Genomic DNA, 22,476 nt, shown 5'->3' on the forward strand with positions numbered 1-22,476 from the left:
ATCTGCTTCATCTAATCAGATTATAGACTGCTTGGTTTCACAATCGTTTTACACTTCCTGACAGGATTCAGCCAAACTGAAACATGCAGCTTTTATGCTGGGAACTTTTACATTTTTAACTAACACGTTGAGTGTATTCTGGCATAACTTTTACATCATCTAATAGGTTATTGCTTTTAGCTGTCTCAGATTGAAGACTAATTGAGCACATGCTTTATTTCTAGTTCTTCACTGTTATGTTTCTTTTGTCCTCAGAGCAAAGGGCTACATTTCAGACACACTGACAACACAGTGCAGTGGCTCAGAGCCATGGAGTCAGTGGGCCTTCCTAAGGTAAGAAGCTGGTTTCTTTTTAATAGGCATTTATGTGAACATAGGCTTTCAAGAAGATCGAGTTAGTTTTGTTAAAAAATTTGAGAAAATTGGAGCAGTAGATTTATAGACTGATTGATGCAGTGTGTGCCGTGATGCAAGGACTGTAGCAGTCTGTCGTTTTGAAGAGAGAGCTGAGGTGAAACATGAAGCCCTCGATTTACCTACCAGTTGATCCACATTCCTGCCCTCACCTATGGTCATGAGCAGAGCTGGACTTTATGGCCCACCATGAGTACTTACGATATGCAAAGGTCCATATCTGCAGAACATACCTGCACGTTGTGTTGTTTCAAAGATCAAAATAAAGTGTAGCAGTCTTCAAGGAAGAGAGTAACCATGTTAAAAAATGTATACACTCTTTGTCTACTCAGAGACTTTCATCTTAGGAGAGTTGGCTACAGTGTCACAATTCCTATCTTGAAAGTGGAAGAAACACTGATGGAGATGAAATTTCATTGGATCAACCCAATGTGTTTCAAGAAAATCCACCAAATGGCTGTTGTGGTAAAAAAAACAAACAAAAAAAACTAGTTCTAATCTGATTTTTTTGATCAAATTATGACAGCCCTTTGCCCATAACGTACAGACGCCTCCCTGGTGATGTGTTCTGGACATGTCTCACCTTGAGGAAAACTCAGGACCAGTTGGAGGGACTGAGAGCACCTTGAGATTTTCCCAGAAGAACTGGCCCAAGTGACTTGGGAGAGAAGTCGGGGCTGCTTTACTTAGGCTGCTGCCCCCTCGACCTGACCCCTGCTTAAGCAGAAGATAATAGATGGATGGAATCTGAGACAGAAAAACAGCATGATAACCCGTCTCCTTCCTGAATATTGTTGGAGATCTTGTATTTGTTATTCTTGTACTTTTACCTTATTATTTAAAGATTAGCTAATTTAGGTCTACAAAACCTACTGGAACATTTGTTGTTCTGTTCTTACTGGAAAGATGAACAGAGTTCCCCTGTGGCAGCATATTAATTTATAGTACCAATTATGGTTTCTTATTTCAGATATTTTATCCAGAAACCACAGATGTGTATGACCGCAAAAACATGCCCAAGGTGGTGTACTGCATACATGCACTGAGGTAAGACTGAAACAGATTCTTTTTTTTTTTTTTACACTTTTTATTCATTTCTTTGTTCTTTCAGATAAAATAGAAATTAGTTACCGAGTAGATGCAAATAAAAAGTAGTCTATTTTATGCAGCTGTTTTCTTTTTATATTTTTGGCAGTGACACTTAGTCTAAATAAGATCATGTTACCTTTACACTTTTGTTGCTGTGAAAAAAATTATTTTGGACCGTCATGAAAAGATTTTTCCATCCATAAAAACAGAGCCAAGGAATTTAAGTGTAGCCATGTTTCAATGCTGAGTTTTTGTTTTTGCTTTAAATACAACTCACAAAATAGCCTAGGATAAAGTTTTGCAAGGAGGACCTACAAAATTAGGCAAAACCTTCTGCAAATTGGCTCACTGGGGGTGTGTAGACATAAGGATCAGACTGTAGTGTAAAGTCTGATGGAATCATGGATCAGGAGTTGAGATTAGTTAGAAATACCTTTACCCATGTAAAGATAAACAGTAAGGTAACCCAAAAGTAAATAAAGATACAGTTTAAAAATACAGACCTAATAAGCACCCAGGACCTACAGAAATACAGTCTTTTCAATGTTATTTGAAAAGCAGAAATGGTGCTGGGAAGGGATATGAAACAGAAACTGAAAAAAAACTGTATTTCTGCTCTGATAACGCAATGGGTTCACTTCCTGTCTAACAGACCTTTTACAGTTTGTGGCAAATGGATACAACTCATACATGACATCATATGGAAATAGGGTTAATTTGTAATACAATTTTCTGTTTCACAGTCAGGTCACTTTCTATGTTAAACATTGTTATGAACAATAAATTAAATCTTCCAGCTGATTTAAAAAATACTTTATTCTTTATAAATTTAAATTTAAGCAGTTTATTGTTTAAGCTGCAGAACAATTCTTGTTCTTATAGTTTCATTACTTGGTTTCCTTTTTGGTGCTTAGAAATGTGTTCAAGATTAAAAATAATTCTTACTGTTGTAAGCAAATTTGTCCTCATGTAAGCCACTTACTTTTGATTTGTGAAAACCAAATTACTTACAGGATCTATTTTAGTCTTTATCCATGTGCTCATCCAATTTGAGTTTTAGGGAGTGGGTTTGTGAGCTGCCTGGATTGTTTTCTGTGTTGTAGTGCTTCGGTCAGGTCCTGGGAGAATTGGTTTCCTTCCCTCCATATTCACACACGTGCACTTCCTTCCTGCATGTCCAACTAAAGTCCTGCATAGCAGGGAGACAAAGTAAAAGCAGTAGGCGTTTCACACGTGGACTGCTGTTAAAAACTGAAGTGAAACTAAAATTCACTTGAGAAACATTGTGCATTTTGAACTCTACTCTGGGCACTAATGGAAAATGAAAAAAAACAAACAAATCCTAAAATAATAAATTGTTTGTCTGGGGAGAGGACAGTCACTCCAACCCCTGTCAGGTAAGTTTTAGAGCTGCCTTCATTACCCCGAGTCAGCTGTTAGTACCGATATCTGAACCTAAATCAGCTGCCTGTGTGTCAAAACACTACCCTTTGTATAAGCAAATTTTAAATGGGTGTTTGAACCTCCACCCCCCTCCCTTGTTCCAAGGACAGAGTACAGCGTATGTTTACTCAGACACACACAAAGTGATCAAAGGGCAGAATAGTTACAAGCTGCTGACCTACAACTCCTCTGTTTAGAGCTGTCCTGATGCCAAACCTCCACAAATATCTATAATTCATCAACACTTATCAGATACCTGAGAGAAGATGAAAGTTTAATGCAGTTTCCAGTCACCTGCCTGTTGATTTCACAGCTTTGTATCCAGTCTGCTGGCTGTCCTCAGGTAGTGCACTGTGTAACACGATCCAATGCTACCCTCCAGTGGTGTAAGGCGGGTGGACCTCAGTAGCAACAAGCATGAGAGAAAAATAAACATGGGTTGTTTAACTTTGTGTCAGTACTCCTTATTGTTGAGGCTTCTGATTGCTTTTAACCCAAGTGCTTTATGTTTGTCACGATTTGTCTCAGCTTGTACTTGTACAAACTGGGGATTGCACCACAGATCCAGGACCTGCTGGGGAAAGTCGCCTTTACAGGTAAGAGCTGTTGAAAACATAAACGGCACATAAAATATATTTTTTTTAAAAACACTAAAACAACAGAAGTATCATTTTGTAAAATACAATGTCCTTAATGACAAAAGTGAACTATTTATTACTACCTTTTCAGGTAACTGTGTTGCTGTGACTGCATTACATAGCAATTATAGGCCCGCAAACACAAATACTGGTTTGAAACATCCATTTGTAATAAGTTTCTTCAGGACAACAGTCGCATAAAGAAGTCTGATTTGTTTTATTAAACAGGCTCATATTTTCACATTTATTGATGCGTAATGATGCCCTCATTGACTAAACAGTGGAAAAATACTGAAACTATACCAATAATACAGAGAGTTTGGGGAATTTTTAAACATCAATTGGAATTCATTGTGAAAACGATCAATCTAAATTCTTATCATGATTTTTATTACAATAAACAATACAATACATTCTCACCCCTAACAGCAGCCATCATAAACTGTTACCATGCAAGAGGACAATTGTCTTTTTGATCTAGTTTTCTTTGTTTTGAAATTTATTTTAAAAACATAAATCACGGGTGCTTTCAAGCATACTTTGTGTGAGAGGGTTCATTTAAACAGCTTGTTACTATTGGCTGTATTTAACTTAGAAAATGTTCTCAATGACAAATGACTTTGGTCCTATTCTGAAAATTCGTAATAAACTCTTTAAACAGTTCTAAAAACAACCTGCTACAATTAATTCACCTAATAAAGTGAAAGTATCTGGTAGTTTAATGAAACAATTTTGAAAATAATGCGTACTGTCTCAGTTTAAATTTTTTCCCCTTATAAGGGAAGTGTAAAATGGAGCCTAATGTTTTGAGAAAACATGTTCTTAAATCTATGGTCCCTCAGGAAAACTGTAAAAGTAAAATACATATCCCTTCATATAATATATTGCAGCATTTAATACTCATATTGTGACTTTCTGTCTTGTAGAGGAGGAGATCAGTAACATGAGAAGTGAACTAGAGAAGTATGGTATTCAGATGCCAGCTTTCAGTAAAATTGGAGGTATTCTGGCCAATGAGCTTTCTGTGGATGAAGCTGCTTGTGAGTCATTGTTGCTTTTTAAGAATTTAATGACATAAATTATCTATACAACTAAGACTAAATATTTTAAATGCACTCCTGCTGTAGTACATGCTGCTGTAATTGCCATCAATGAGGCAGTCGAGAGAGGTCAGGCATCGGTGACAATGGGAGCGTTAAAAAATCCCAACGCAATGCTGAGGAATACACGGGAAGTCCTGGCTGAAGACTACCAGGATACACTGAAGCAGGATAAGGCTCGGAAGCAGGATCAGTCATCAGGAAGGGTGAGAAGACGAACCTTTTAGCTCATTTCATTGTTTTGTTTCGTAGTATTTAGGTCTTGATGTAAAAGATAGAAGTTGTAGCTCTTTTTAACTTCTTGTTTAGAAATGGCGACGCTATCACAAATGAGCCAAAATTGAATTGAACTCTAAAGTATATGAATCTGAAAAGGAAACCTGGAATTATTTTGGCTTACCAGTAGAAACAGTTTTTGTCCTGCAGTTTTTATGCTGCATGACTATGACTGGCAGTAATGTAAGAATCAGCTAACTTTTTCTCCAACATAGCCCTTTGAATGTTTGCTGACTAGTTCTAAAAAGGTTAATGTTATAAACATTTTACTCATAAGACATGTCAATTTATGCTTTATGGAACCGATTAGTTAGATTATAAAAGTAATCAGTCTGAAAACACACAAAATACACTTCTTTCTTATTAGCAGCCTGACACTATGTCTACTTTCCATGGACTGAGTGTTAATAATATGATATAAACGTAGCTTTATGGACAACATCTAGATATTTTACTCTAAAGCCAAGTCACAAAATAAAAAACTAGACAAAATTCACTGTTTAAGGCCTAACTAATTGATTTTTATTTTTTTTAATGAATTATATGAGCGATCACATAATTTAACTGAAGTAGTTTTTCACTCCACATCCTCTGTTAGCACATTCCAGTCTCTGCAGTGTCAGCTGTATTTGCCAGACTTCAGACCTCCACTGTGCCTCCCATCTCTCCTCCCACTCTCTTTACAAATATTGTACAAACAGCAACTTTGCATTTTCTTCACATGACTTCAGATGTGATATGTGAAATATGAAAGCCACGGCAGCTTCATAGGAACTACAGTTTATGGAATAAATGTATGATAAATGCGAACCAGTATATATTTTTATTTTCTGTTAGCGATCTTCAGTTGCTACAGAAGAAAGAGATGTTTATGAGGAGCTGCTGACTCAGCAGGAAATCCAGACTTGCATTGATCACGTCAACAGTAAGGATGTGCACACATGACATGCTTATTTGTTTCCCAAAGCATTCATCTTTGCATGAAGACATTATTCCCATGTATAAAATTTATCTACTTTTAAGTGAAACACAAGAAAATTGAATTGGGATTTCTTTTTTTATGTAATTGTTGAATGAAAAGTATGTTGTGCATAACGAAGTTTTGTCTCCAGCCCAGGCAGCAGTGCAGAAAGTGAATGAAGCCGTGTTGCTCCAGGATGAAGCTGCTCTGTTGGCTGCTCTCAGACTTGAAGCCCTTTCCCTGCTGGGGGTCCAGGATGCAAACGGTGGCTGGTATCTGGAACATTTTACGGCTTGCATCCAACAAAAGTCAAAGGTACAATTATTTTGAGTCTTTTGCTGAAATTATTACATTTTAAGGCTTCAGTTTTTTATTGCAGTCTTTAGGGAAACTGCAATAAAATGGTAATCAATGATTTTGATGTAGCTGGTTGATAGAAGTTCTCCACTATGACCCTGAGTAGAATCATTTGGTCAATTAAGTTAATGTTGAGATCTGCGGGGAAAAACGACAATTTTATGAATTTCACTGAGTAAATACTGATTTGCTGATTCACTGATTTGCAGACATGTCAAAAAAAATCATTAACTCTAGGGAAAAAGTGTGAAAAATTCATAGCATAAAACATTTTTTTTATTGCAGTAGCATAATATCACAGTGAAAACAGTAAATTGCTTAATATGTCTATCCATTTCTTTACCTGCTTTTTCGTGGTGGTTTTTGTGGTGGGGCGACTGGTGCCCATCTTCAATGGTTGGCTGCATTTTTTTTTTTGGTGTGGATACAAAAAAAGAGTCACTGGTACCCCTAACACTTTAAATTAAACATAATTACTGCAGATTTTTAAATTATACCTTCCTTTTTTTAACCCAAGTTTTTAGAAACCTTTAATTAGTAATCAATGACTTTCTGTGTCACTGGGGTATAAATACGACCATGAACAGAAGCACATCGCTTCTATCTACTGCCTGCTAGGCTGGATGATGATCCATGTTTGTTCTGCCATTGCATACAGTGGGAATAATGATGGGGAGCTCTGTATTAGAGAGCTGAAGCAAAGAGAGGCATCATGTCATCCCCAAGTCTCCATAGTAACCATTAGAAGTTTCCTGCACAGCTTGATATTTTTATCCAGAAAAAAAATATTCTGTTAGCACAAGTGTACATTTCTAAAGTTTGTTAAACTCTTGTGGGTCTGTGAGATTAACAGTTTGTCAGGTGACATGAAGATTAAAACACTAGATGCAAAAGGGGGACAGACCTTCTCTTGCTGATTTAACAAATGCTGAATAACTGATTGAATTGTCTTACTAATATGTTTGAACCACAGAACGGAGGGAGGTCGGTAGTCCTGGACAAAGAAGAGATTCACAGAATTATCAGCACCTGCAATGATTTTGCTGAGGCAGAAAAACGAAGTAAGTCCAGTTTACAACTTACCCACTTTATTTCCTGGTGATAAAACTTAAAGATTTTCTCAATACTTGCTAAAATACAGAAAAAGATTACTAGTAAGGTTTAGTAAAATTCCCATTAATACTTATTTTCCATTCTGTGTTTCTATGTGAGATTTAATGTTCACACTACAAGAATAAGTCCAAGTCCTTTTATTGAAAATGTATCTTTTTGCAACAATTTACTGAACAGAACTTGAGGCAGTTGCACGCATCAACACAGCCATTCGTCTAGGCAGTGCTGTGGAGACGGTGGAGGAGCTGCTGAACCCCGAGGCGCAGCTGCCAATCATCTACCAGAGTGCTGCTAACCTCTATCAGGCTGAACTGTTCAGTTTGCAGCTACAAGGAGGACGGGTGAGATTGAGTTTAATACTGCAACTCTGTGCACATATAAGTGCTAAAACACTGTTGCGTTTAATAGCTTTTTTTCCGTTTTTAATAAAAGGCACAGTGTTTTTCAGTGATGATCTGTTTGTGATTCATCACTTTGTGTCTAACAGTCCGGACTGAGTCATGAGGAGCTCAGCGTAGCTGTGGAGATGCTGTCGGCTGTTGCGGTTTTAAACGAGGTGCTGGACACTAAAGACCCGCAGGCTGTTATTGAACAGCTAACAGACTCTCCTCTGGGCTTCACAAATATAGAGCATGACAACCTCAACAGGTATGATGGATGGGAGTAAATTACTGTAAAGTTTATTTTGTCAGGAAGATTTCTTCCTGGGTGTTAGGAGTTCAGTAGAAGTTTGCCAACCCCTGGTTATAGTGGAAATTAGTGAATTTTATAAGAGGAAGGAATTATTTTATGAAAAATGTTTTGGAACCTTCATAAGGATTCAAATGCAATTCATGATTCCTGTAAGGAATCTATTTTAAATTCTATATAACTCTTCTTTATAGGTATGCTGACATGCTAATTGAAGAGCGAGCTGAGACGCTTTCCAAGAGCCAAGAGTTTCTCACTTGGAATGATGTTCAGAAATGCATTGACATGGTTAACATTCAAGTCCAAGAGGAGCATGAACGTAAGAAATACTCATTTTTGGTTCTAGTCACAAAACGGAGCATGTTTTTTTTTTTTTTAATAATTAACCTGTGTAACCCTGTGTTAACATTGCTTTTAAGCATCCAGTGATATTTAAGAGAATAGACTTTTTTTGTTTTTTTTGTCAAACTTTCAGGTATAATAGCTATTGCAGAGATTAACGAGGCCCTCAACTCAGGAGATCATCAGCAGACTCTTGCAGCTCTGCTTCTCCCTACAGCCAAGCTGACAGGAGTAAACCCAGCCACATCGAAGCACTACCATGATGTTCTTCATTATTCTAAACATCTTCTCTGCCAGGTAATAAGACAACCACCTTGATCGAAATATTTAGTTATTTAGAAACGGGCATTTGAGACCTTAAAGTGCATATGAAAGTTTTAGCTTGGTGTAGCTTAAATCAGCAGGTTTTTAAAACTTCATCCACATAACTTACTGCGCAAAACACATGTTGTGTTTTTATTAGCTGTTATCAGAAATTCATCATCAACAGAAAGCTGGAAAACATCCGTCTGTCTGCATTTAATCTATATAATGTTTTTAACTCAATTCCAGGTGCCCCCACTGGAATTGAGTTACTTAATTTAATACACTTTTTTGTAGTATTGAAATTTATTTAATATGGCTGTATTACTGGCAAAATGAAACTTTTTCATTTACAGATTTTTTTGTCACAATGATTGATATGTTTGAACTGTACAGTGGTTTTCCTCATCTCTCTTCTTTACAATATTCGAGGAAACAGTCTTTTTTTACATCCTGTTGGAGATAGAAATATCCAGTATCATGCTATAACTGCTGGCCTCTGTAGTATCCAATTACAAGAGATGAATTGTATCTCTGAGTCTCCTGTCAAGGAAAGGAGCATGCACAGGAAGGGATCCAGGCAACTGTGGAAACAGCAGAGACAAACGGCTAATCTATAGTATCCATACAGTGTGTCGTCCCCACTGGAAAACAGGCGGATGTAGTGGGCAGCATGCAGAACGCCACTGGGGAGAAAACACACCAGGAAGATGATAAAAACCACAGTGCTCACTCTGGTGAACAGTTTCCAGTCGCAGGAACTTTGCTCCAGGTGGTAAATCACTGCTATGTGGGTGTAAATACAAACCATGAACGGTAGTAAGAAGCCTAGAAAAAGTAGGATCAGTTTGTATGGCACCAGCGGTGAATGGGAGGGTTCTTCTAGAGGAAGTACATCATGGCATGTCGTGATCTCCAGCCTTCTGATGTGGTAGCTCTGCTTGACCAGCAGCTCAGGCACAATAGCTGCTCCATACAGAAGCCACACAACCACGCACATCCACACTGCCAGGCTGGTTTTAGCCATCCTTCTGTACAGAAATGGCTTGACCACAGCCAGATAGCGCTTCAAGCTGATGCACGCTATAGTCTGAGCCGAGCAGTAAACATTTCCAAAAAATAAAGCTGTAATAAGCCGACAGGAGATTTTCACCAAATATCCAGTTGTTTCCGCTTAGGTGGTAGTGAACTCGCAGAGCAAGAGACAGGACGAGCAGCAGGTCTGACAGGGCCAGGTTCAGGTACAGGACCACTGTGGATAAAGTCTTTGAAGTGAGTCTGACTCTGAGGAACGCCAGAATGTAGATGTTAGATGGGATTCCCACGAGGATCGTAAGGATGTATGATGAAGGTATGATCCAAGTGCTGATGGCCCCTGTGGTGTATACTGCTGCTGAGCCCTCAGGCTCCACATCCAGGTGAGGGTTCATGCTGGAGCGGAAAAGGTCAAGCTGCTGGTTTGTGTAGTTAGATATATCAAAGAAGCCCCTAAAACTCTTTGGTGGAGCAGTCATTCTCCCATTTCCTATATTGAAAGAAAAAAACATTTAAATAGTTTTAATTAAATTTTATGACAACAATCCTGAACTTGAAATTGTTTTTACTCCTCATAATTTCATGCCGTTTATGGTCTTTTTAAAGCATAGATACCTTAAAATTATGCACATCATTCATACTCCCGACAGGTTTAGTTGTAAAGTTGTTTTTGTTTAACTAAATATATTTCTGTAGGAAATGTATCTCTCAGAAAATAGTAAACCATGTGAAATAAATATATATATTTTTTTACGTTTTATCAAAAAACAGACAAATGATTAACACCCTTCTCAATGACAAATGAAATTCTTAACTTGAATTAGACTAACCACATGCCATTGACATATTTACTAACCAGCCTTTTCAGTGTTTTCACTGTTATTTTGATGATTTAGCTTTGATGAGTTGCTGCTGGTGAGTGTTTGTGATTGTAAGGCCTCTTTGACATCACCCTAATCTTTAATGTCTTATAGAAATTCTCCATTAGAATCAAGTTGGGACTCTGGCTTGAGCTCCAAAGCATTTTGTATTACTTTGAGTCATAAGAAACCTTGATTTAATGTGGATTACTTTAAAATAAATCTGCAACAAGTACAAATACTTTTCAATTTAACCCTAAATTTGACCCTCTGTGAAGACGTTTTGCGGTTATCTTGTTAGTAAAATCAAAATTTAATTACTTACCATCGACCTGACTGGTCTGTGCCACCACTAAACATAACAGGAGTCCCCTCAGAAAGTTAGCCATAACGCTTCCAGACTGATTTTCCACGCTTCTCAAACCTTCTGTTCTTCACTTCTCTTGATGGTGGTTCCCCTCAGCAATTCTCCACTGGTGAATTTTGCTCTTCTACATCTCTGCAGCTCAACAAGTTGAATCGGTCGTTGTTTGTTTTCCAGTTCAGCTGTTCGTTTGTATGTGTGGCGTGCTTATCTGTGTGTGATGCGAGCGCTTTTCCTACTCTGGCCTGAAAACTGAATTCCCGTCTGCCTGTGTCAGGAACTTCCCTCTGACTCACAAAGGGTGAGGAGTGGCTTTGTGGCAGCCTACCAACAACTGTGAACAATAAGCAAATGACAATTTCTTTCAGCATTTCTTTATAAGGTTTGGTTGTTTTTAAACTTTTTATTTAATTTTTTTTTTGCCATTTATTATTGTTTCTGGAATATAGAATGATTAAAAAAAAATCTTTTTGAAAGATTTAAAATTTTCCGATTAAAAGCAACAAAATTTTGAACAGTGAATTTGGATACTTGCTGATCTCGCAGCTTTTGTCTCAGTATTTAGTTTGTTAAATTCAGACAAACAGCATCTGTAGGATGTCTTGGGGTTTTATAGCAGTAACTTCCTTTCTCAGGAATCTGTGGTCAAGGAGTAACCTTTGACTCAAACAGGGGACTCTAAAATTAGCCGGAAAGGAAACGGCCTCTAAGCTGTGTAAACAAAGTTTGTACTGGTGGGGATCAACAAAGAGTCGTATTTTCTCATTTTTGAGATCCCTAAGCTGATTATCATTTAGTTACTGTGATGCACATCACTTATGCAGTCAAATATAATGTGTGTTGTGCATTAAAATGCCATACCACAGATGCACTAATCAGAATTTTGTCACTGATTTCTAATCTCTGGTTTTTGTAAAGTTTTGGCCTGCCAATACCAATTTTAGCAGATTGTTCTTTAAAAACTATTTAAAAAATTATTTATATTATTTTACTAGCATACCTGTAGTGAGCTCAAAAATTATTAAACTGAATAGCTTTCTAGTCGCCTGTTTGAAGTCTTCTACTCTATTGCTCTCTATCTTTCTGAATACACAGCAGAGATGTCTTGACATGTCAGAAAATAGTTTTTTTAAATGGCCTCTGACGTCTCCTCTGACTCAATTTTAGACACATAACCAAATGCAGAACAAGGCTAATTTTGAGTCTTCTTTCCTCAGTGACTGTGTCAATGCGTTACTCTCAACACAGCTAGTTGGTGCTCAGATGGTGTGTTCACAGACTGGAAACAAATTTGTATTTTTGAGTTTCCAACCAGCTGATCACCAGTCAAGGCCAGTTGAGCTGGAAATTGTCCGATTCACATTTCTAACTTGAACAGAAATTAATTTAGAGTTTGCAGTTTATTTGACTTAAAACATTGTAGATTTTTAATGAACTTGGTGCAGTTTGAAAACTGAAGTGACCTTTCAGCTTTTTCCTTATTGTAGAGTTCTGGAGATGAATCTGCAGTGCTCTGGTTGGACCAAATCCAAGAAGCTATCCTAACAGCCAATCAGGATGAAGAAGAAGCCCTCACAAGTATGTCCTCAATAGTTTTGGGTCCCTCATGAACATCTAAACTAGTTAATTGTTGCTTAGTTGTTTTCTGTCTGTGTCAATCACACCTGAGTGTGTACACTGAAGTTTGTTTCAATTTGGTTTTGATAAAATAACTAGCATATTTTATTGAGTTTTTGAATCTCTACAGCAGTTAACAACTTACACTACTGCTTTAAATTTTGGCATAAAATTAAATGTATTAACCTCAACTTTTCTACACTTTTGCTAAACATTTGTTGTTTTAAACCTTTTGTGTTCAGCACTTATCTTGTTTTGCTTCACCTTTAACATACCCAACCCTGCTTCCTTTAATGAATTGGTCCTTATTCATTTGACATCCTTCCTCTACATCTACCTGATCTTAAATGTTTCTAGTGGCTGGAGCTGTTGCTCATATTAACGAGACTGTGGAGGAGGGAGACTCCCAGAAGACCTTGCAAGCTTTGCAGATCCCCACTGCAGGACTGAGAGCGGTGCATCCTGACTGCGCTGACGCATACCAAGTTGAACTGGCTCAGAGACAAACAGCAAATGCTAGTAAAGGTAAAGAAGAAGGCATCATGTAGTAGAAGAAAATACACCAGATAAATTTAACTTTCACCCTCATTCCGTTAAGTTTAACTTAACCTCACATAAGAGGTGATCTATGCAGCAAAACTGTTACGTTTTGCTTCCTGCAATAAGAAGGTTCATGTAAAGAGACGCAGTTTAAGCAAAAGCAAGGATCTAACCATGAATGTTTTATTTCATGAAAACAATATATATATGGTGGTTGTGGGAAAATATCCAGGTTACAGAGTGAAAAAATGAAGTTTGAGTAATTGCATGTTGATATTTTTACATTCTCATTTTTTTATACTAAATTGATGGATTCACAGGAGATGAATTCCTCTGCTTGTAATTATATTTCATATTAATTTTAAATTCATATTTCATCAATACTACACAAAAACTCATTTAATATAGTTTTTTTCACATCTCTGGTTGAGAGCAGTCGAGTGTAAAAAGAAAAAAAATCCAAAATCAAATCCAAAACCATTTGAAATGCAAACAAAGGCTTAAATATCAAACTTAAAGTCTGGGAAAATGTTCATAAAACCTGCTAGATCATGATTTTTTAAAATTCTTCCAGAACTTATTACTACAAATTTTATTTTGTACTCTTAAGTAGCCTCATCAGTTTCATTTGACCTAGATTTGTCTGGAGACTATTTTGGGTCATCATAACATTTATTGTATTACCATGAAAGATGCTGATTGTTGGGTAAACTGATCCAGAAGCAGTGGAAATTTGTGAAATATTGAATTGTCTACTTTGCTCCAGGCAGCAGTGATGGTGTTTGGGTCAAACACAGCATCAAGGACAGATACGACTACTTCTATAATCTGGAGACTGGGCAGGGCAGCTGGGAGGAGCCTGAAGGATTTGAACAGAAGGCAGATCAACTCAGCAAAGAGGAGATTCAGGTACAACTCTATGATTTTAGCAATTAATAACATTTTACACAACCAAGTAAGGATGTTTAATTGTTACATTCACAAAGATTCAGTAGCGAGGCTCAGATTGACATTTGGTCTCACTACTTCTGGCACTGACAAAACTTGTTTTCCTGTTTCTGTCAGAGTGCAGTCAACTCTGTGACTGCAGAATATAACCGGGAACAGCTATGGTTAGCAAATGAACCCTTCGTCACCCAGCTGCAGGCGAGGATCAGAGGTCACCTGGCCAGAAAAAAGCATTTGCAGAGAATGGAGTATCTACGCCAACAAGAACCTCATGTAGTTAAAATCCAGGTAATTAAATTTCAGAAGGTAGAGCATGGACTATTTTTACTTTCATCTTTTAATGTAGTAAAGTGTTCATGGACCAGCTGATGAAGCTCACATTTCAGCTTATGTGCTGTTCAGTTTGCTATAGGGGATGATGTAATAAGAATGTCTTTGTGTTATTGTGTAGAGGGCAATACGTCTGCTATTATACAAAACTATTACATACAGTGGCAATGAAAAGCTTACAAACACTTACATGGGCATGAATTTTATACCTTTAGGTATACGCTTCAACAGTCTTTTTTGTGGGTGGAATGTTCATTCAACAAAAAAATCTACTGCTGTCTTATTTCGGCAGTAGATTGTATTGCTGTCTCGTGGCATTTTTGTCTCTGACCAAACACATGAGGTGTTTAGGTTGTTCTGTGGGCAGCTGCAAATTTAGGTCATGCTTAAATCTGTCCATTTTTGACCAAAAGATTCTGTTTTGATTTTCAGCCTTTGAGATCTATGGTGATGTAAAACTGTCCTTCCTGTGGAAACTGATGCTGATATTCCATCTTCTCCCATTTTACTATCAGCTAGAGTTATTTTCTAAGCCAGGATTCGAATGCATAAAGGCTGATTGACATTAAGTTTCTGAAAAAGCCCTGACCTTGATGATTGATAATTTATGAACTTTGCTTCAAAGTAGAATCTGTTCAAACAACCTTAAAGCAATTAATAACTTACAACTTCTGTTTAGAAGAGTGGTCATCCAAATATCCATCCAGAATTATACATACTCTGTACAATAAATTGAAATTGATTCAAGTATATTTATTGACCATTTCACCCTGAAAAACATTTGACCCATAAAGAGTGCATGTAAACCCTTTTCTGATACAGTTGAGTTGCCATCTCGGAAACGTATAAATCCTGATCCATTTTTTTTACCACACATACATTTTAGATTTATTGCATTTTAAACAGATTTGATAAATTGTGCTGGCTTTTATAGGTTTAAAAAAGACCGATAACATAAGGAGTGTTTGTCCCTTTCCAACTTTACCAGCTGATCATTTAATGCCATTTATTAAATAATTGTTTCTGTTTTTTAATGCATCTTTTTCTATTTTTAGGCTTGCTTCAGAGGTTATAGACAGAGGAAAATCTACATAGCTAGGATCAATTTGCTTCAGAAAAGTGTTGCATCTGTGGTCAAGGTAATCTTTACCTTTAATAACGTCTTATTTTTTTATTTTTAAAATACATCTGCAATTAATTATACAATTGCTAAACAAAACTATACCAGCAATATATGTATGGCATCAGATATTTATAACTTAGTAAAAGTGTATTTAAATGAATAATTTTCCAATAAACCTGACAAAATATTCTGCTGTTTTCAGATTCAATCTATTGTGAAAATGTGGAAAGCAAAACGCAAGTATAATCAAAGGCTGCAATTCTTCAGAGACCATGTGAGTAATCATAGTTCACAAATGTGTTTTTGAATTTTCTTACATTTTTCCCTCTGTTAATATCACTCTGCTCTTTCTGTATATAGGTAAAAGAAATTGTAAAAATCCAGGCTTTCCTAAAGGCAAACAAAGCAAGAGATGACTACAGAACCCTAAGTGAGTCAATAAAACATATATACTTTTTAATCACAGCACCTTGTTTACCACTGCAGCTGAGCTGTTTTGTGATGTTAGAAATACTTTATTTTTTGTCAAAGTTCTTAATTTCATATTTTCTTGGTCTAACTAAATAAACGTGAATATAAAAAATCCCAAGTAGTTCTGGATGATCTTGTAGATACTAAAGTATTTAATATACAGCTACGTATATAAAACATCTTGAGTAATTGTGAAGCAAAACCCATTCAAGGATTTTTTTTTTTTGGGGTGGGGAGGGAGGAGATTCACATGCTGGAATTGGAGCCGAAGCTTTAAGATCCAAAACATGGGACCAATTACTCAAATAAATTAATGATCAAGAATGTTCTAATGTTTTCTTACACTTGTATGTGAAAAATTCATAACAGTAGAACCACTAATAGGAAACCTACGGTTCTTGTTTTTAACATTTTAGCTGGAGCCAGTAATCCTCCGCTGTCAGTGGTCCGAAAGTTTGTCCATTTGTTGGAGCAGAGCCCCCTGGACCTGCAGGAGGAGCAAGAAGTGACTCAGCTCAGGGAAGAAGTCGTCACAAAAATCCGCTCTAACCAACAGATGGAGAAAGACTTGAATCTGATGGACATTAAGATCGGACTGCTGGTGAAGAACCGGATCACCTTGCAGGTTGAGAACCTGAAATTGTTTGGATAATTAGACTGATGTACTGGAAGTACAACATGTATTAATTTAATTTAATTTATTATACAGGATGTCATTTCACATAATAAGAAAATGAAGAACAAGAAAAATAAAACAAGCAAAGATGACCAGACCACTGGAGATGGACTTGGGATTAAAGGTCTCAATAAAGGCAAAAGAAGGAAACTAGAAGCCTACCAACATCTCTTTTATCTGCTGCAGGTATGATGGCTCTGCAGCATAAACAAATGGATTTGAATTATACAGTGGCAAAAAAGCTTACCTTTTCTGTATTCAAACAAACACTTTTTTTTTTTATCCACCACTCTGTTTCAGACGATTCCCTCCTACCTGGCTAAACTGATCTTTCAGATGCCTCAAAACAAATCGACAAAATTCATGGACACAGTGATCTTCACTTTGTATAACTATGCTTCCAACCAAAGAGAGGAGTACCTGCTGCTCAAGCTCTTCAAGACTGCACTGGAAGAAGAGATCAAGTGAGAACTTTAACTCTGGCCTAGTGGTCATAATCTCAAATTTTCAGCTAATGATCCGCATTTATTGAATGTGTGTACTAAAGAAAAAATGAGTAACTGCTCACCTTTACTCTTAATTTTTTAATTCATCTTATCTTGATGACGGTACTGTAAAACTCCACAGCAGGACTTTGATTTGATACTCAATATACATCACTGTGGAAATACAATCGGTGTGTAACAAAGATTATGCGGCGTAAATGTGGATAAATAAATGCTAAAATTGTATACTTACCTACTTGCTTGAACAGAAGGTGATCTTAGAAAAACAATCTGAGAAGGTAAATCACTCACATAGTCGTAACTTGGGAGGACACGGTTTACCATGACAGATTTCTCAAGTCATCAGTTGCTTAAGTTGATATAGTTATTCAAGACATGCCATGATGTTGTTTTGCCAAAATCTAGAGTTACATGTATAATAACTAAAGTTGCCTCTCAAACACCAGAGACTTTTAATGGAATATCTGTAATGCACATTTATACTCTGGCCATTCTGAGCAACTCCAAATGTTGTGAAACACAGGTAGATCGGATCAACAGGTGGAACTTAGGTTAGATACCCAACAACAAATGTGACATCATCTTGACCTGTGTAGGGATGCACCATGTTGCACTGGACAGTCGGGTCCAGTTTGATGCTGTGCAACATGGTGGACTGATGTGGGTCAGAAGAAAGTATGCTCTTATTTAGCATTTCTAAAGTGTGACTGTTGAATAGTTGGATATTAACACTATTAAGCAATATCTGCAGACTTTGTGTGAAAAGCTACATCATACATAACATCTATCATTTATTAGTGTCACAAAATTTGTGGGTTGGGCGCATGAAATTATGTGAACAAGTATTATCAATATCCATTTTTTCATACCTTGTGATTAGCTACTAAATTCACACAATTCCTCAATAAATAGTTTTTTTTTTTTTTAATTCTTGTTTCTGAAGCACAATTTCTATCATGGGTAAAAATTTTTTTGTTTGTCAGTTCTAAGGTGGATCAGATCCAGGACATAGTGACGGGAAATCCTACAGTCATTAAGATGGTGGTGAGCTTCAACAGAGGGGCACGAGGCCACAACACCCTCAGGCAGCTGCTGGCTCCAGTAGTCAAAGAAATTATTGATGACAAGAGTTTAGGAATCAACACCAATCCTGTGGATGTGTACAAAGCCTGGGTCAACCAGCTGGAGACGGTGACCGGAGAGGCCAGGTAGGAGCAAAGACAACGGCTCAAAATGCTTAGCTTTGATTGGGTGTAATTTGGTTTCTGCCTTTATTTCTTCTTTGAATATATACAATTTCCTATTAATGCTTATCAGGCAACCATTGTTTTTAGTCAATTAAATTCTAAAAAAAATAATAATAATGAAACATTATTAATGCTTAAACAGTTCATAAGCCTGCTTTTCATTGCTCCCCTTTAGCAAACTGCCATATGAGGTGACTCCTGAGCAGGCCATGTCCCACAAGGAAGTGCGTAACAGGCTGCAGGCCTCCAGTGTGGCTCTGCGGTCTGCAACAGATAAGATGTTGAACTCCATTGTGTCCTCGCTGGATAATATCCCGTAAGTTTCAAGATCTGGTAACCATAACTGGCGTCTTTTAACCTTTTTTGTGTGACAAATTTGCATGTTTGTGACTGTGAATCTCCATTATCTGCTGTAGTATGTGTCTGTCTTTATGAGTTAATTTTATTTCTGCTTCTGTAGCCCCTTATCTTGCTTTTGTTCAGAAGGCTCTGCTTTTTGCCAGGTCAAATTTGCCTTGTTAAATAAAATTAAGATAAAAATAAACACAATTTTCCTCCTTTTCCATTTAAAGTTTGAAAAAGTATCATCTTGCTAAACATTTGACATTTTTTCTTAGCTTTTGTTTTTATTTTAACACATTTTTTAGAATTGCAAATATTTTTGCACTTGTTGCTAAGGTCTGACCAACCTTTTAGGGAAATTATTGGGGATTTAAGAACTCTACATTGTATCTGTTCTCTAAACTTTACCACCAGGTGGTGCTGTTTCACTAATGGCAACGTAGAAGGACAAAACACTGAAACCCTTCTCATACTTGAAGACCTAATTGTAGTTTTAATGGGCCATATACTGTACCTCCTCAGTTTCCCTCTTGCTGGGCTTGTTTTACCATTTGCCTTGTTGCATGTAACTGCATGTTGTTTTGTGTTTGATGTCCTACCAATGCTTTTTTGTTTTGCATGCAGTTATGGCATGAGATACATAGCAAAGGTTTTGAAGAACAGCCTCCATGAAAAGTTTCCAGAAGCCTCAGAGGATGAGCTGCTTAAGGTAGAAGCATTAATATATTGAAATCAAATTACAGAAAAACAGTTTTGATGCTTGATTTGTGACCTATATTTTGTATTAGATTGTGGGAAACCTTCTGTACTACCGCTACATGAACCCAGCCATTGTGGCACCGGATGGCTTTGACATCATCGACATGTCAGCAGGAGGCCAGCTTCACGTCGACCAGCGACGCAACTTGGGATCCGTTGCGAAGATGCTGCAGCATTCTGCTGCAAACAAGCTGTTTGAGGGCGAGAATGAACATATGACGCCAATGAACAACTACATATCTCAGACGTATGAGAAGTTTAGGTAAGGCGGATTAGATGAATGTGCCTAACCTTGCTGTACTGGGAGAGATTTGTACGACTTTATGGCCGTATTCCAAAAAATCCTGTTAGAGGAAAAACATTAGTTGCAAAAAAAAAAAAGACCTTCCTACAAAAACAAGGTCAGGAATAATAATAATAAAAAAAAACAAACAATGTGACACAGTGGATGCAGAGGTAACCCTGGCAACAGAAATAGCTATGTGCTGCATCAGCAGATTTTAGGCAGTCATCTGTCAACATTAACTTCACTTCCAAACGGGAAAGAGAACAATGTGAGTGTGTGTGTGTGGTGCCATCTGCCCCACTTTGTAAAAGCAGCTGACTCATCTTTACTGGAAATCCACTTTCAACTCAATTTTCCGGGAATCTTTCAGTTCGAACTATTCACCCTGTCTGGAAAATAGGTCATCAGATGTTTTGTTGCTGATGATTGTTTTTTTTTTTTTATTATTCTAGTGTAATGCTGTTTACTTTAACTCTACAATATGTTAGTGTCTGAGGCAGCCTAACTATTGATCCTCTCCATCAGGTTATTTTTCCAGGCTGCATGCGACGTTCCTGAACCAGAGGAGAAGTTTAATGTTGACGAATATTCAGACATGGTGACTCTGAGCAAACCAGTCATCTACATCTCAATAGAGGAAATCATCAACACTCATTCGGTAAACCCTGACAAAACACACCGATCCTTCAAAAATTCCTGCAAAAAATCTAAGCAATTTTTAAATTGTATTTCAAATTTCATTGTACGGTTAAGAAAGGCTTAATGCAGAATCAACCTAGAGTTGTTCTGAGGATATTATTTCATCTTTTATTGTTCTGTCTTCTTCTCACTGCATCAATACTCTGCTTCCTTTGTTATTTTTCCTCACGTTTTCCTTGGAAAACAATTAATGGTGAAAAATTTGGAATAAAGCTAGCTGTGTTCTTTGTCATAAGATTTGCTCTACTTAGGAACTAAATTGATAACTGTTAAAACTGATGTTTTCTTTTCACATTAGGACAACTTCATAAAATATTCATTCACTAAAGTATTTAGGGAACAAATAAATTTGAGTGGAAACATGTATTCCCTGCATATCCATTGCTTTAACATTCATTGCTCAACTATTAAAATATTAAGTAGTTTACCTCCTTGCTGTGATCTTGATTTTTGAATTCCAGCAACCTTGGGAGCACTCTGTTTATTTTCCTGGTTCTTTATGGTTTCTCTGTTGTTTAAGTAGCGAACTCCAGGTGTGTAGAAAAAAAACACATATCTGTTTTTACACAGCTGCTTTTGGAACACCTGGAGGCCATCTCTCCAGACCAAAACGACTTGCTGCACGAGCTGCTGCAGGACCTGGGAGATGTGCCTGATGTAGAGACTTTGCTTGGTAGTGTAACCAATTCTGATTTTATTTAATCCCAGTTTGTCCACATTTTTCCTAGATTTACTAACCATACTGCTGTATTTTCAGGTGAAGGCGCCGTAGACCCAGATGACTCAAACAGAGAAGCGGCTCTGAGTCAGCTGGCAAAGACTGAGATTTCTCTAACATTAACCAGCAAGTTTGAGCTGCCAGAGGGAGACGACAAAGACCTGAAGACTCTTATGACAAAGTAAATTTATGGTTGGAACTCTGCTAGAAAAACTGAACATAATAATTTTTCAAGTACTTAAAATTATTTCATTCTGAGGCTTCAGACCTGGGACACTGCTGTGGTTATAGAACCGTTGCCATGAATCACACTTAGTCAGCACTACTCTGTTAATATTCTGTGATCCACTGACTGTATTAGCATAGTTTAGTGCGTCTTTGTGGTTGTCACTCAGTCACATATCTTTGTTGTCTTTCCTGCTCCTCTATCATGTCCTGTCACAGAGGAAGGAGTAACAAGGTTAGGAACTATCTACCCTGTAAACCTGCATCCGTTTGGACTGCTTTCTGAAAAAATCCACTGCTCTTTTCCTTGTTTGCTCAGCAATATTTAATTTTTTCTTTTACTGACTGAATACACATGCCTTTTAAAGAAAACAAAAAAGGGATATCTTACCATGTAGAATGCAAAACAAAGTATTAATTTTAACAAAGTAGCAACTTGTCATCAGCCTTGTTTTTGTTTATCTTGGAAAACAATTGTAACTAAAATACAATCTACGAAAAAGTAAAGTAATAAAGCTAAACATAATGCAGAGTGTAACTGTGATAAGAGAACACTTAAAATATTAAGTACTTTAATTAAGCAAGGCTGATCTGAGTGCTGCATTGGACAACCAACAACCAAGAAAAGCCCAGACCAAAAAGATAAAACATACACAAACACATAAGAGACATGAAACATGTTTTGAATAAAACACTAAAAAATTAATTTATAAAAATTAGGTCACAGTCAAAGCCTGAAGAATAAAAGTGAGATTTAATACAGTTCCTGTCTGACATACAATGAGCAATTCTCAGTTTTGGTTTTAAATCATTACCAAGACCATAACTTTAGTCTTGTTTTAATTCATAGTAGCATTTTGTTCAATCTAAAGTTGCTTGTTTTTTTTTTTTCTCAGGACAAAAAAGCTGATAGTTGATGTGGTTCGGATTCAGCATGGAGAGACGTTACCAGAAATACTTGAGACCCCAGCTACTGCACCACAGGTCATATGTTCTCTTATCTA

At 37.0% G+C, this 22,476-nt stretch overlaps 2 protein-coding genes across 3 annotated transcripts in view; one reads left to right on the top strand and one right to left on the bottom strand.

Moving 5' to 3' along the window:
* iqgap2 (IQ motif containing GTPase activating protein 2) overlaps positions 1 to 22,476 on the top strand; it is a 36,837-nt gene that overhangs the window by 11,776 nt on the left and 2,585 nt on the right. For both annotated transcript variants that reach the window (XM_032579175.1, XM_032579176.1), the window contains 30 exons: positions 256 to 333; positions 1,385 to 1,461; positions 3,475 to 3,542; positions 4,511 to 4,624; positions 4,712 to 4,890; positions 5,798 to 5,885; positions 6,073 to 6,236; positions 7,252 to 7,339; positions 7,569 to 7,732; positions 7,879 to 8,039; positions 8,276 to 8,400; positions 8,557 to 8,720; positions 12,473 to 12,563; positions 12,960 to 13,127; positions 13,909 to 14,051; positions 14,208 to 14,378; positions 15,476 to 15,559; positions 15,746 to 15,817; positions 15,904 to 15,973; positions 16,431 to 16,639; positions 16,724 to 16,876; positions 16,991 to 17,154; positions 18,180 to 18,404; positions 18,619 to 18,759; positions 19,410 to 19,494; positions 19,574 to 19,806; positions 20,356 to 20,488; positions 21,100 to 21,202; positions 21,287 to 21,428; positions 22,369 to 22,456. In XM_032579175.1, coding sequence (XP_032435066.1) covers positions 256 to 333; positions 1,385 to 1,461; positions 3,475 to 3,542; positions 4,511 to 4,624; positions 4,712 to 4,890; positions 5,798 to 5,885; positions 6,073 to 6,236; positions 7,252 to 7,339; positions 7,569 to 7,732; positions 7,879 to 8,039; positions 8,276 to 8,400; positions 8,557 to 8,720; positions 12,473 to 12,563; positions 12,960 to 13,127; positions 13,909 to 14,051; positions 14,208 to 14,378; positions 15,476 to 15,559; positions 15,746 to 15,817; positions 15,904 to 15,973; positions 16,431 to 16,639; positions 16,724 to 16,876; positions 16,991 to 17,154; positions 18,180 to 18,404; positions 18,619 to 18,759; positions 19,410 to 19,494; positions 19,574 to 19,806; positions 20,356 to 20,488; positions 21,100 to 21,202; positions 21,287 to 21,428; positions 22,369 to 22,456 — 3,945 coding nt within the window. The remainder of the gene's footprint in view (positions 1 to 255; positions 334 to 1,384; positions 1,462 to 3,474; positions 3,543 to 4,510; positions 4,625 to 4,711; positions 4,891 to 5,797; positions 5,886 to 6,072; positions 6,237 to 7,251; positions 7,340 to 7,568; positions 7,733 to 7,878; positions 8,040 to 8,275; positions 8,401 to 8,556; positions 8,721 to 12,472; positions 12,564 to 12,959; positions 13,128 to 13,908; positions 14,052 to 14,207; positions 14,379 to 15,475; positions 15,560 to 15,745; positions 15,818 to 15,903; positions 15,974 to 16,430; positions 16,640 to 16,723; positions 16,877 to 16,990; positions 17,155 to 18,179; positions 18,405 to 18,618; positions 18,760 to 19,409; positions 19,495 to 19,573; positions 19,807 to 20,355; positions 20,489 to 21,099; positions 21,203 to 21,286; positions 21,429 to 22,368; positions 22,457 to 22,476) is intronic.
* Positions 9,021 to 11,236, bottom strand: f2rl2 (coagulation factor II (thrombin) receptor-like 2). Its single transcript, XM_032579178.1, is given in 3 exon segments — positions 9,021 to 9,873; positions 9,875 to 10,251; positions 10,947 to 11,236. Coding segments are annotated over 3 exon segments (1,110 nt in total). The 5' UTR covers positions 11,011 to 11,236; the 3' UTR covers positions 9,021 to 9,204.

This window comes from Xiphophorus hellerii, chromosome 12 (assembly GCF_003331165.1).
Source record: "Xiphophorus hellerii strain 12219 chromosome 12, Xiphophorus_hellerii-4.1, whole genome shotgun sequence".
NCBI lineage: Eukaryota > Metazoa > Chordata > Actinopteri > Cyprinodontiformes > Poeciliidae > Xiphophorus > Xiphophorus hellerii.